The sequence below is a fragment of the Coffea eugenioides genome, chromosome 1 (genome assembly GCF_003713205.1).
Source record: "Coffea eugenioides isolate CCC68of chromosome 1, Ceug_1.0, whole genome shotgun sequence".
NCBI lineage: Eukaryota > Viridiplantae > Streptophyta > Magnoliopsida > Gentianales > Rubiaceae > Coffea > Coffea eugenioides.
Genome location: NC_040035.1, coordinates 48790632 through 48804250, shown reverse-complemented (window position 1 = coordinate 48804250; position 13619 = coordinate 48790632). Strand labels below are relative to the sequence as shown.

The window sequence follows — 13619 nt, the reverse complement described above, 5'->3', positions numbered from 1 at the left end:
CTTCCCCTTCCTCCAACCAACAAAAAATCAGATGCCTCACCCTCTCCCCCCTCCCCAAGTATTACAACTATTTTGTAAGTATCTGATTGCAGGTTTCCAAGAAGTCACAATGATGGGTTCCTTTCCACAAAGACATCGCTCGTTTGGATCCATTTTACTCTTCAAACGTCAGCTTCTTCTTCCCAATTTCTTGCTACTGTATTTTCCCTCTTCAATTTCATGGGTTAGTGAGGTGATTAGATGAAGAAAAGATGGCTTCTTTCGACCGGTAATGAAATGTGTTTTCCGGTTTTGCCCCTAAATATATAACCACATGAGGGGGACGTGCTATTTTTAGCCGGAGAAATAGCAAAAATGAGCAATAGGACCAAATTGGCTCATAATTTAAATGTGAAGGATCATTTTGGTTGATTTTATATGTTAAGGACTAAAAAAGTGTTTTTGGTAAATGTTAGGGACCAATTTGACAAATTTCCCTACTGTAAATATGTCCAACAAGAGCAAAATCTACATGCAAAAAAAAATAAAAAATACAACACCGATCCATTGAGAGCAAAAGGTCAAATAACTTGTTCCTCTCTAATGAATTTTTTTTTATTTTCTACCGTGCACATTTAAATAAATATTCTTTTATCTTTCTAATAAATAAAGAGACATATTATGCATCTAGATGTGAATTATGAAAAATAGAGAAAGATTTTGTCGAACAAGATTATTATTTTTTTTTTTGGAAGAATGAAGAAGATTCAGATCCAGCCAAATCCAAAGTCAATAGGTGCAAGTTCGTTTTTAAAGAGAGCGCATGTGTGACGCACAAACTAGATAATGTTATGTAAGTAAATAAAATATTACAATTAGTCACATTAGAACATTCCTACATTGACCTCCTGGTGGCTTTTATCGTTGTTCATGCAATTTCCTAATGAGAGATTTTTCTCTGTCATGATTTTCTAAGGAGGTTTTTTGAGGTTCTTTTTTCCCCCTAACTCTTCTTGTCCAATCTGTAGTAATTTTAGCATTAATTAGGTTTTTTCCCCCAAACCGATTTGAAATAATTTTAGCAGTAGGTCTTACTGTTAAAAGCATGCCTCGCTGGTTACTTGAGGTTGAAAATGGAAATTCGGAGATTAAAGGGTTTCACCATTTGCTGTATATTTGCTGCCATTTGAAATAATTACAGTTATTTATCAAATAAAAAAAATTTCCACAGTAAATTTCTATTAGAGTTTTATAAACTTGGAATCTCTCTCTTTTATAGAAACATTATTACAATGTGAACCTCCAAACTAAAATTTTTATTTTTAAGATTGTGGGGAAACTAGTAGTAAATCTTTTCTTGTGACTAGAGATAACAAATTCTGCAAAGTATCAATGATGTTGAGATACCTTGTTATTGGACTGGTATAAAACTATTAAATCATGTAGCGATTCCCGGACCCGAGTGGGATTAGTCGGGCCCTGTAAGGATTGATCCGAATATCCACTCCGTCAGTAAAAAAAAAAAAAAATGTAGCGATTCCCCGAGAGGATATAATATTATTCTAATAAGTGTAATGAAGGAGCCATTCGCCAACTTATCTCGTATGATTTTCCTAAAAATAAAAGGATTCATACAATGATACAAATATAATAGCACGTGATGTAAATTTTTTTGAGGAAAATGGTTCATTCTCCAAATTCACTCAAGTAAATCCACATACATATATACTTCTTCACAAATGAGGGCTCGGAGTGGGATCATGGGAGACCCATTATTTAGCATCTTTCTTCTCTTCTAAACCATGATTTCTTCTCATCCCATCTGCTATACATCCACACACCCTAACAAGTACTAACAAATTCATTATCTCTAATAAGAGAAACTAAAAACTGAAAAGAAAAAACTACTGAAGCAAACCACAGGAAAACATATCCAGAACAAAAAGCTGGTTTTCAATCAGCAAGCCATTTGATCTCTAAAAGGTGTAATCTCTTCAAAGATTGGAAGCCTCCTGGATCTAGGAGGAGCCCACACATCCAGCAGCCGCTCGAGCTCATCAACAAAGTCACGATCATCTTCTGAATCCAGGCCTGGAAATTGTGGTGGAGGCTGCCTTGTTTGGAGCTCCAAAAACAATTCCTGAGCACGAGCTCCGGTCCTGGGGTCATAGGAACCCGCGAGTTTTCCTTGCAAAACATCATCAAGAATCAAACGTGCCTCGTCGTATCGTGCCTGTTGAATTAGGCAGTGACACAAGTTGCAAGCCTTGTTGGCATCAGGCTCGATCATTTGTGCTTTCCGGTAAACTACCTCTGCAGATATATAATTCGATTTCTGCATGTACGCCCAAGCTAAATTTCCCTGTCGTCGTCACCATTACCACAGATATTAGAACTAGCAGTCCTATATAATTAAGGGCTCAATGACTTGGACGTGGTGAGACATTTTATTTTTGGATCTATTCTATATATATATATATATAAATAGTATGTACCAGTATTCTTGAAGTTTCTTGCTTGACGGAAACTTGAAATTTCTTCCCGTGAGAGCGTGCAGTCTTTGTGGGCTTTCCATTGAAAGCCTGTCCGAGATAAATCATCCGAAGCTTCTGCTTCAGCACCGATATTTGTTCGTCTACTCTTCCACATTTCTACGTGAGGTTCAAACACGTACCAAATTATTTGAAAGGTTTCATTAACTGTACTGGTAAATGAGGGATTAATCGTTTACGTATTAATATGTGATATAAGTAACATAAAGTTGGATAGTTCTTGCTCGCATGAAGAAGCTAGTCAATGTACGAAAGATTAATGTGAGCTAGGAGGCCTGATGGTAATTAAGGAGCCAATATGAATTTGTATTGCCACCATTAAAGAAACAAGGGAATGTGCTAGACAACTATTTACCTTGTAGAGGTCAATGAGGACGTTGTCCAGTGATCCCTGAGCTTGTTTAGAACAAAGTCCCCTAAAAGACTTGATAGCTTCGATGGCTTCTTCAGTTCTATCCAGCTGCTTCATCACCACTGCCATGTCCTTAAGGGCGCTGTCTACTCGATCTCCTGCATTGATAGCCTTCCAGAACAAAACAATTGCAGACTCCGGATCCTTCTGAACTAGCTGAGGAAACAACAAATTAAGTGTGAACGGAGAAAATAAATTTAGCAAACTTCTTGTGCGCTGTATTAGTCACCATATAGCAAGTATATCATGAAAAAATACTGGTGGAAAAAAGACAAGGTGCGAAGTTTCCTGTTCTCGACCCAAATTAATGGTGGAGAAGTGCCCCCTATCCTGCTATCCATGCTGCTGATGTAAAAAGTAACCATAACACGCTTTTTTTCTTTTTCAAGCCAGGCAGTTAACCTCTCCAACCAAATACTATAATAAAGCGCATGAATTCGTTTATGAAAAGAGACATTAAGGAGAATTCTATATTAGTTAAGCTATCATTTCATCTTGTTTATTACCATCTCGATTTAAAATTAATCGAGATCTATTAAGGGTGAAATATAATTTCGATACCGGGTAAGCGCCATTATTTGATAGTTTGGGTTAACCATCGGAGGTTTCAAACTCGTAAATTTTTTTCCTGATACTGTGTATTTCATATGGATGACTTACACACATGGTCAAAGTGGCGGTGACGGTCGTGGTCCGGTCGGGGCCGGATAGTTTTACATTAATTTTGAAGAAACGTAATTTTTTAAAATATTTAATATTTTAAAATTTATAAAAAAATATAATAAATAATAAATAATAAAAATTTGAATTGATTCGAAATGAATTTGAGCGATTCGACTGTTTCTATTTGTCTCAGAGCCATTTCAATCAAGTTTTCAGCGATCTCAAAACTGAAACTCAATTTCTATGAAGACTCGACCAAATCATCTCGCTCTCAACCTGAGTCTTTGAACCATGCTTACAGGCTAAATCAGTATCTTCTAGCTGAAACCTTCACAACTTAGATTACCTTGGATCATCCAGGTAATACAATAATGTTAAAACATTAAAAAAAAATAAAACCGACTTAACATTGAGTTCATAATATGAAATATTCTCCATTTTTCTTTCGAATAATCTTTGGAAATGTAAAAGTGATAACTTAAAAATCGTATAGAAAGAAGAAATAAACCTGAGCATGCTTAGCACGAACATAAGGACCATCACCAGAAGGAACCTTGTGAATGACGTGAAAGAGCGAGTCCTTATCACCGTTATTCATCTCTTTGGTTGGAGAGCTCATTTTCTTCTTCGAACTTTCTTCAGCCATTTCTTTCTTCCGTCTTCTTTCCCTTTTCTTCCAAGAAGGGACAGTCTCTCCAGTCTCCGCTGGATTACTTCAGCAGGAGAAAAAGGATACAAACTAACTCTAGCAGTCTAGCTTGCTACTTGCAGCCGTATTAGAGCTGGATCGCCATTACCCTTTAGAATGAAAGATGCAATGGATGGCAGAATACACAGTCCAAACATATACATATACACACACACACAAACACACAGAGACAGAGAAAGAGAGACGTACTTGTGTCGAAGTATATACAGATGCAATTAATTGATTATACGAAGGGAAGGCGCCGTGAACCTAGACCCCAAAGCGTCCAAGTTCTCAACGATGTATCTTGTGGGAGAGATGCTGATTGGTGACTCGTACTAATCTCCAATTCCTCATCATTGGTGCACAACAAACCTTTTATTATTATTTAATTCTTATATTTTTTTTTAACACTCATTTGTTGATCAGCTCGAGTAGATTTTTTTTCACACCACATTCAGTTACTACTATTTCTTTCAGATTCTAGATTGATTGATGATTATCGTCCAAAATATTACCAAATTTGAAGAGTAATTTTTTAGTCTTTACGAGTAATTTCAAAAGCTCTTTACGAGTATTTCTTTCGATGTATTGGCACACTTATAATAATTTGTACGGGTGAACCTGGACCCTTAAGAAGCTGAAATACAGACTAAAGAATGAATATGAATTTGGAACCTGAAGAAGTCTCGCTCATTATTGACTAGTGCTACCGTATCAATTATGCATGCGTTGGATTTCTTTAGTCATTTTACCGCCAAAATGAAAATGCCTTTTTTTTTTTTTTTTTTGTCATCTCATTTCCTGCTAGTCTGTTTTGTTTGCTTTGTCCACGGTAATAATAGGCTTTTAACAATTTATGCATCTGGACATCTTCATGGAATCAATTACTAAGAACGAAATGGGGGATAAAATGACGAGAGTCAACAAATACTTTCCCAAAGCAAAGCAATGATGGATAATTAACCAACTCAACATATATATATTTTTTTTGGGACTATGAGAGGGTAAAGCATTACTCTATTCGCGGAGGAATGCAGTTTCCACACTTTGTTTCCTTGAAGCCAGATTTTACTCGAGTTGCATCCCGATTCCCCTTTAGCTGCAGGGTCTTGATTCTTATTGATTTACTTATTCTTTTACTTATGCTGGCCACACAGGATCTTCAGTGTCATTTTTTCTGTGATAATTCAGTGTCACTTCTATATTTATGCCAAGTGTTCTGTTTATTTAATTTGTCATGTGTTGTTTATTTAAATTTCTTCTATCATCACGTGATAAGTGAAATTGACACTGAATTTGACATTGAGTAGTGACATAAAAGATCCCAACTGAATGTTGACCGTCGAGGATGCAGGATCTCCCGCGGTTGACGGTCTGAGATTCACCAAATCAAACAGGACCCGACTCAATCTCAGCCATCCATTCTAAAATCAAAGAATTCTCAAGTAGACAGACCAAGATTAAGTCAGGTCGCGTTGGCTCGATCTTGGACGGTCCACCATACAATCCCCGTAATGGAGAAGGGCCTAGGCTCCAGACAAGAAAACCAATGCTGATACAAATTATTCATGGGCCAAGCCCATCTTTTTTACTTTAGTACATTCCCAAACCCCTAGCAGAGAACGAGGAGGCCCAACAATAGACCCCCGCCGTGATCACACTTGTAAATCGAACGTTGCGCATAAAAGGTCCAGCCCCCTTGACCAGACCTCCTCTTGACATCGACATTCATTGCAACGGCATTTTACCTACATAGCTACATCTGATTTTAACTTCCCAGCACCAGTCCATGTTAGGCTTACACAAGAAAATACCGGGCACAAGTGTTGAACATAAAAGATGAATATGGGGCAAAAGATGAAATATTGAACTAGATACAAAAACATATTTGTGGTCCTAAGGGAGTCAAATGAACAAAGCAATCTGAAATACTTGGGCTATTCGCTCTTGGCTTTGAAAAGGTAATATTTCAGACAAGCTTGCCCTTGCTTGCTTCATCATAGAAAACAATAAAATCACCACTTAGAACCCCTGGATGATTAAGTAACCCACAATTATCAAGCTATCGTAAACATGAACTCTGAAAACAACCACCTAATCCAAGGCAAGCATTAAGCTTAAAGCAAACAAAACTACCAGTCCGCAATTATGCTTGGTTCCCTCCACCCCTAGGACGGGGACCCATGCGACCACGCCCGCGACCATAGCCTCTGCCACCTCCACCTCCACCTCTCCCTCTACCATATCCAGCACCTACCGGAAAAGGCAAGGACGTCAAAAATCCACAAACATAATCGCATTTTTTTCAACACAAGCACTTCATAATGTTATACAGCCCAAGCTCCGAATCTAGCCGTGTTTGCACTGCTGTAAGAGCACTTTGGAAAGAAATTTTACTCACCACGATAGCCATATCCACCTCCACGGCCCCCGCCACGGCCACCCCAGTTTGAATAGCCACCATTCTCTGCCAGGAAAGAATGTGGATGAGATCTAATGTTTTATGTGTTAATCATACACATTAGGCCTACAAGACTCCTTATCCATACCTTGATAATTTGCATATCCACCTCTGCCCCAACCTCGTCCTCTCCCCCTACCACGGCCCCGCCCTCGCCCATATGAATCTGGAAATAAAAGGTCATCAAATCATTGGTGAACAGAAATCCCAAACTTCACGTCTATCCCAACTCTCATTACATTCCTCAACATTACCTTCATTACCAGCATTGTAAATTGCACGTGATTGTCTGGGTGGCTGCTGCTGCTGTTGCTGATAGTTATACTGAGACCTAGTTTGCTCAGATGGAGGAGCTTGGTAACTGTCAACATATATTCAACTCAAAAGTATTTAATATATCAAGTCAAGCAAAAATAGAAAGAAAAGTAGACGTTAGTCGTAATTAAATAACCACATATAGCCGACCTCAAAAAATGGGAAAAGTAACAATGCAGTTAAGCAAATTAATAACCATGGAGCAAGTAGAAATCTACCATAAAAATGCAACCCAACATTTTGAAAAGGGCAAAAAGTTGACAAAGAGTATGAAGTTTATAAACATTCAGATTGGGCAAGCAAAATATTACCCAGGGGAATTTTTGTTCAGCTCCTTATATGACAATGTGATTGAAATCATGGAGACATGCCGAGTCTGCTCCACACTGTATCAGACATTACAAACGGATATGTAATTCACCAAAATAGGTAAACTGAATCCAAGAGCTCTGAGAAGCTCAATGGAGACTGAAAAAGACGCATACAGTAGAAGGAACAAAAAACTCACGGCAAAAGACCCTCTTCAATGGGTTCCCACACATCGGTAATGCTGACAGAACTGATCGCAGTGTCTTGGTGCAATCGAGGAAGTCTTCTCTACACCATAACAAAAAATGTGCAAGTTCATTTGAAACCTCCCACAAGCAACAAGAATGCAGTAGCAATGTAAAGGAAAGGCAAGAGGTCAATTTTAGAAAAACTGAAAACCTTGATAATCTCAGAAATAGCCACAGTCTTGCTTATTGCCTGTCCCATTGCTTTCAAGACAATCTCTTTTCCACGCTTCTCCTAGAAAGTAGATCACAAATTAAATAGTGTGACAGCTGGTCGTTGCAGGGAAGTGAATGAAATTTAAGGAGTAAAGCAAAAATAATTAGCAATACTGTCTAAATGAAGTTCCCAAAGAGAGTATGAACGACAGAAAATTATCCTGATTGCTTCAGGATCCCAGAAATCCATCCCCTATATCAGCTTATGCCTCATGAGAAGCCCTGTAATTGTCACTAAACTTTCCTGATGTAATTGTCATTTATCAATAAACTTTTTAGTACAGAGTGGTCTATCAAGATAAACCACCATGGGAACTGCTAGAATGCTGTAATGTAACGTGCTTCAAAAGCCGATCTCTTTAATTTGCTCCTGAAACCATTCTACACTAGGGTGTACAAAAGCGTTATTGTTTGGGAGTAAAATAAGAGGTTGGCCAAAAGCAAGTTAATTTTGGCCACTATCATAAAAGCAGAATTTTCCAAGAACTGCATACAAGTTAATTATGTAACAAAATAAAGTAATCTAATTGCTATTTTCACCTCTAGCACAAGAGAGCAACAACACACTCATGTACCACCTCCAAGCACAACCAAGCAAAAGACACCACAAGCTTAGAAGGCATCCAATTCAAAATAGGCTTGACCGCTCGGGTCAATCAATGACGTCACCAAATTATGAATCACGTCCCCCACAAACTGCAAGTCCCTCTAAAGACACCATATGACACACCTAGCTCCATACTAAGAGAAATAAAACCAAAAACCATATTTGGCTGTGAGATTATATATCTAATCAACAGTAACCCACTTATGCAAATATGGTGGCGTCAATAGAATATGAGAATAGATCAGACATATGATACAAAACATCAAGTGCAAAACAGCTAAATATTCGCAACTACCATGCGGCTAATATAATAGGAATAATAGAAGTGGACGATGTTGTCTACCGTCTAACCAAGTAGTTAATCACGACCAAGGCACCAAAAGTTAGGCACTGTACACGGGTAATAAAATACGAAAGGGCATCATATTCAAAAAATGCAGAGGGTACTGGGTACGGTTAACACAATGCCACAAGTCTTTCAACAAAAACAGACCATCGTTAACAAAGTTAACAGGCTATTTTCACAGGCAAGGTAAACAAAACACTAAACAGACGACAAAAAAATTATAAGAAAACCCACATTCTAAACAAAATTAGTACAAGAAGAAAAACAGGGGGATGGAGACAATAATAAAAATGCCAGAGCACAATACATAAGAGGGGGAGGAGGGAAGCAATTTCGCTAATAAATTCATGAGGGAAAAAAGGGGAAAAGATAAAAGAAGAAGAAGAAGAAGAAGAAGAAAGAAACCTGAAGAAGATTAGTGGCGTAGCTGATGTAGCTGCGGACCAAGCCCTGAGAAGTGATACGGATCTCATTCTCGTTAATGGGAGACTCGGGCTTTGGTTTCTCAACCTTTTGGTACCTATCCATGGCGCTATTGAGAGAGGGTAGCGAGGGAGAGAGGAGAGAGAAAAACCCTAAAAACCCTTTTCTATATCAATATCAACAGATGCGTATGTGTGTGTGTATATATATATGCTCACGCAAGGAAGAAAATACAGCTAAAGAGAGAGAGAGAGAAAGAAAGGAGGGAAGAAAAAAGAAAAAGGCTGCAGTAGTAACTGCTAGGTAGTAAACTAGTAGCAGCAGTCGCATTAAGCAGCCAAAACGAAAACTACTAACTAAAACCCTCCTCCGCCGCAAAGCGAGAGAGATACAGAGGCACCCGTATTTTATCAGCCACCTGCGGCCCCAGAAGCCTTAGGGGTCCTCTTTTGTCAACTGGGTTCTATTCGGGCTGCTTTCCGGGAGCACTGCAATCGTTGGCTGAAAATTATGAAGCCCAATTAAGTTACTTGGAAAGCAGTCGGGGGTGGTCTAATATATAATAGGGCTTTGCTTTGGACGTGCTGTAATAGGGCCTTTCTTTGGGTTCTTGGGCCCAATATCTAGCCCATTTTAGAATACTGCCAGCGCTAATAAATCTCACGTCCATCTCACTTGACATGAAGAAATCTCACAATCAATGATCACTCACACTGTTTGATAATACTACTTCTGAAATAGTAGTACTACTACTAAACAAGCAATGGTCGCAGAGGATTTGGTTAGGCACTTAAATGAGAAAGAACTAAAACTACGCGGTCCAGTCCTGGTTACTACTGAATACTGATCGGGGAGGGAGCCTTTGTTCGCCTCGGTTTCTTGAGGTCCCAAAACACCTGAGTTGGTGGATTAGGTGCATGCTGGGTCGCAAATTTTTAACCTCCACCATGACTCATTTAATTATGGTTCCCACTTCCCAAAACGGATGAATGCTTGTTCATAAATTTCACGTCCAAAACCAGACCCATGGTTGGATCTAGCATTAATAAGAATGAGACTTGCTATAATTTTCTGGCCAGGTCATTGGATATCTACTCTTTTTTTTTTTTTTTAAATTGTGATTTCGACTACTAAAAAGTCAAAATCAGTCGAAAACATGCCTTGCAAGAAGAGAAAATCAAAACCAAAACTTAATTGACGCAAGAAAATCGGTTGAGCGATGTTAGTCGTGTTAGCTTGCTCGTACTTGATCTGAAATTCATTAGTAATAGATTGGGAAAATTTCACTCTTTGTACAAGAGTTAATCCTGAGATACAAGTTAAAAAAGTGGTTCAAATATTGATCACCACAAGTCCACTTTAAAGAATTACATTTTGCTGCATTGCATCAGTGCCGTATCTAACTCCTCTTTCCTTTACGACCACCGGACGCTGATCAAACTGACGTGCGTTCAGTGGGCGATAGTTCGAATCCAATTGTTCTTCCCACTGTTGAATCAATCCAACAATCTCCGACCCAGTTTTAGAGATAGTAATCTTCATAACTCGAGCACCACGACTGTTCATCAAAACCATGGATTATTTATTACAATCAGAAATTAATTAAATATTGTTTTGAGAAAAGGGATACAGAAAAACCAAAAAAAGAAAGAAAGAGAGAGAAATTAATTCCTACATTCAGAATCTGTGGTGATCCAATTTCCCGGCCTGACAACAGAAAGATCAAAGTTGTGGAGGGGAGTCGACAGTAGCTGAGTAGTTGACGTTTGATCAAAGTTCTTTGACGATGAAGCGATTGATGAAATTGCAGAATAGGCAGAAGAAGTGGTGGAGCAACTCTCTACCTCCCATCTAAAACTAATTTTGGGAGAGTCATTGCTAAGTTGATCATCGTCCGGAACTGCTTTAAGGGCTGCTTTATTTCTGAAGTGTAAAACCTGAAAAACAGATAAAAGCATGCAGACCAAGGAGGGAATGTTCGATCAGTGACCTTAGGACATTTCTGCAACAAAAATTCAGCAGAGTTATGGTAGAAAAATAAGTAAGGGTATAGGGAGAAAAGGTTCATTTCTGCGTATTATGGATGTGGCAACAAATAGACAAAATACAGCAGTACTCGTCCACTCAATATCCTTTTGTCTAATGTTTTGTTCTTTTTCTATTCTTTTATTAATTGGGGAAGTGGCTCGTATTTCAATCGAGGAGTCGACATTAATGTATTGAAGACGGAACGTAGAGAATGAAGTTTTGAAAAACAAAATGCTAAAATATACCTTGCGGCTAATATATTTTCCTCCCTTCTCAACCTTGGCAGCAGCAGCCCATCTCAAAAGCTCCTTCATCTTGGAAAGTGTTTTGGCTTTGTCTCCCTTGTTAGTTTTTTCTTTCTTTTCTGCAGTAGTACTAGCGCATCGATGATCAGCGTCATTAGTTGAAGAAGATGATGCAGTGTTCTGATCGCTGATCGGCAGAACCTTATTCTCAGCCTTGTGATTACTGATCACCCCTAATCCCCTAGCAAGGTCTTCTTTTTTCATCTTCATGGAATTTACAAATTGCTGCCTCTTATGGCAGCCGCCAACCTTCTTCAAATTCAGAGTGCAATAGAAGCAGGCCTTAGCAATGCCCTTTTTACGTAAAAGCTTGAAAGGACTCAAGTTCTTGCAAGCTAAATCTGTTTGCTCTGCCTTTTTCCGTCTTCGTTTTATTTTAGGATTCTTCGACAACAACGCCGTGTCTTTGGATTTTACTCCCTGATCACCTGAAAACAAACCAAAAAACGATGCTAAGAATTAAAGCTATGTCTCATCAGCTAATATGCAATAAATGTTTACTTGCATCAGTATACGGAAGTGTAATGTTACCCTTTAGACCTTCCTTCTTGTTGCCGGTGAAACAATAATCTGTGTGTCTCGGAGGCTCGCGAGTTACTTTCTGAAGCCATTGAAGGATCTGTAATATATACATGTAAGCAGAACAAATTCAGCATGAGGGATGATTCCACTGCTTGATGTTTCTGTCATAAAAATATACGGAAGCTAGCTCACCTGCATGTTACTGCTGATAATTTTAAAGGGCTAAATTTGTACTATATAGTTTCCTGACTTGAGAGAAATGATTAACTGGGTCTAGGAGTGACTTTTTTGGTCAAATTTTGGACAGCGAAGAGAAAAAATCTAGCTGTGATGTCTCTATGCTCAGAGATTCCTACACCCTCATAGGCTATCAGACCAAAATGAAGATGAAGACAATGCAAGAATTGAAATGAATCTATGAAGATGCTGGGACAGCCATGCAGTTAGTGGGGGCTGGTTGGCTTGTGATTCTCAGTTCACTGAAGCCTATTTTATAAGTTGATGATCATGTGGGGGGTATTAAGGAGGTAATTTGTGCTTAATGGAACATCACTAAGGATAATGTACTTCATATTCAGTACATAATAATGGACTCGGCCTTGGTGGCACTCTTCTCAACCATACACATGTAGGGCAGTTGTTGTTCCGTCCCCAATTTAATGGGGTATATCCTACTCGTTGCTTCCAAGATTTTGGGTGGAGGTAAATAGGAATGCCTTCTGCGGTGAAGCCTTCCTCCTTGCATGCTAATCAGTAGAGAGTAGCTGAATATGAAGAGAATATTTGTCACAATTGTGAATTGCAATTCATTTTTGGAATAGATCATCAACTTCCGGAATCGTATATTATAGATCATCAAGGCATGTGGGAATTGAAAGAAAGAGGTGCATATTTTTTTTTTATTGTAGTCTAAGTACGCAGGATCATCAAACGGCGACAGTAATTAATGGGGCATTATTGGATTCGGCACAAACAAAGAAAAACAGGGACACAACAGGGCTCACATGGGCCTCCCTCACCGATGACCAATCGGATATATGTTCTCAATCTCAGCCCACGACGGTGAAAGAAGAAGACATTAATGAGACCAAAAAAAGGTCTTCAAGAAAGGAGGAATGCGAAATTGCAGAGAGTAAATCAGGAATTACTGATGCCCATAATATTTTAAGTATGCTAAAAGGCGAATTAGCTAGCAGCATTGAATAATGCAGGAAGAGGAATGTGTTTGCAGTTAGGCAGAGACGGACAATTTCAATTTGTGCCAAACCTTTCCTTCTCAGAGTCTCAGAGTCAGTGGTACTATTTGATTTGATCCCAATCCCATGACCATCCATCTCCAGTTGAGTGAACGTGCCATTCCACAGGCCATCTAGCTGTTCTTGGTTTGGGTTGACGTGGCCTCCTAAACTGCTTTTCTTTTCAGGGCTGTCCTCAATCCTCCTCATTCATTCTGGGCCGAAAGGCTATTTCTCCCCCCACTGATGTCATAAATACAGGGACCCGATTTGTCTGGATGTCATGTCATTCCTTTTGCAATTTGAAGGA

General features: G+C 38.8%; 3 protein-coding genes across 5 annotated transcripts; all 3 read right to left on the bottom strand.

Annotated features, from left to right (window-relative positions):
- Positions 1-1607: 1607 nt before the first annotated feature.
- LOC113777320 (protein SULFUR DEFICIENCY-INDUCED 1) lies at positions 1608-4456 on the bottom strand. Its single transcript, XM_027322355.1, has 4 exons — positions 4115-4456; positions 2887-3099; positions 2475-2630; positions 1608-2341 (listed from the first exon to the last, which is right to left on the bottom strand). Exons 1-4 carry the CDS (start codon positions 4250-4252, stop codon positions 1937-1939), a joined length of 912 nt encoding a protein of 303 aa, XP_027178156.1. The 5' UTR covers positions 4253-4456; the 3' UTR covers positions 1608-1936.
- Positions 4457-6108: 1652 nt separating this feature from the next.
- Positions 6109-9606, bottom strand: LOC113762267 (ribonuclease P protein subunit p25-like protein). Of its 2 annotated transcripts, XM_027305656.1 has the most exons (9): positions 9202-9606; positions 7782-7862; positions 7582-7670; positions 7385-7459; positions 7013-7119; positions 6847-6924; positions 6699-6764; positions 6434-6550; positions 6109-6328 (listed from the first exon to the last, which is right to left on the bottom strand). In XM_027305656.1, exons 1-8 carry the CDS (start codon positions 9322-9324, stop codon positions 6444-6446), a joined length of 726 nt encoding a protein of 241 aa, XP_027161457.1. In that variant the 5' UTR covers positions 9325-9606; the 3' UTR covers positions 6109-6328; positions 6434-6443. The 2 variants fall into 2 exon arrangements, with proteins under 2 accessions (XP_027161457.1, XP_027161448.1); XM_027305647.1 differs by having other exon boundaries at positions 6109-6550; positions 9202-9605.
- Positions 9607-10465: 859 nt separating this feature from the next.
- Positions 10466-12520, bottom strand: LOC113779199. Of its 2 annotated transcripts, XM_027324718.1 has the most exons (5): positions 12267-12520; positions 12084-12171; positions 11493-11980; positions 10895-11156; positions 10466-10777 (listed from the first exon to the last, which is right to left on the bottom strand). In XM_027324718.1, the coding sequence occupies exons 1-5, from the start codon at positions 12270-12272 to the stop codon at positions 10758-10760; spliced, it is 864 nt and encodes a 287-aa protein (XP_027180519.1). In that variant the 5' UTR covers positions 12273-12520; the 3' UTR covers positions 10466-10757. The 2 variants fall into 2 exon arrangements, with proteins under 2 accessions (XP_027180519.1, XP_027180510.1); XM_027324709.1 differs by having other exon boundaries at positions 12084-12520.
- Positions 12521-13619: the final 1099 nt, after the last annotated feature.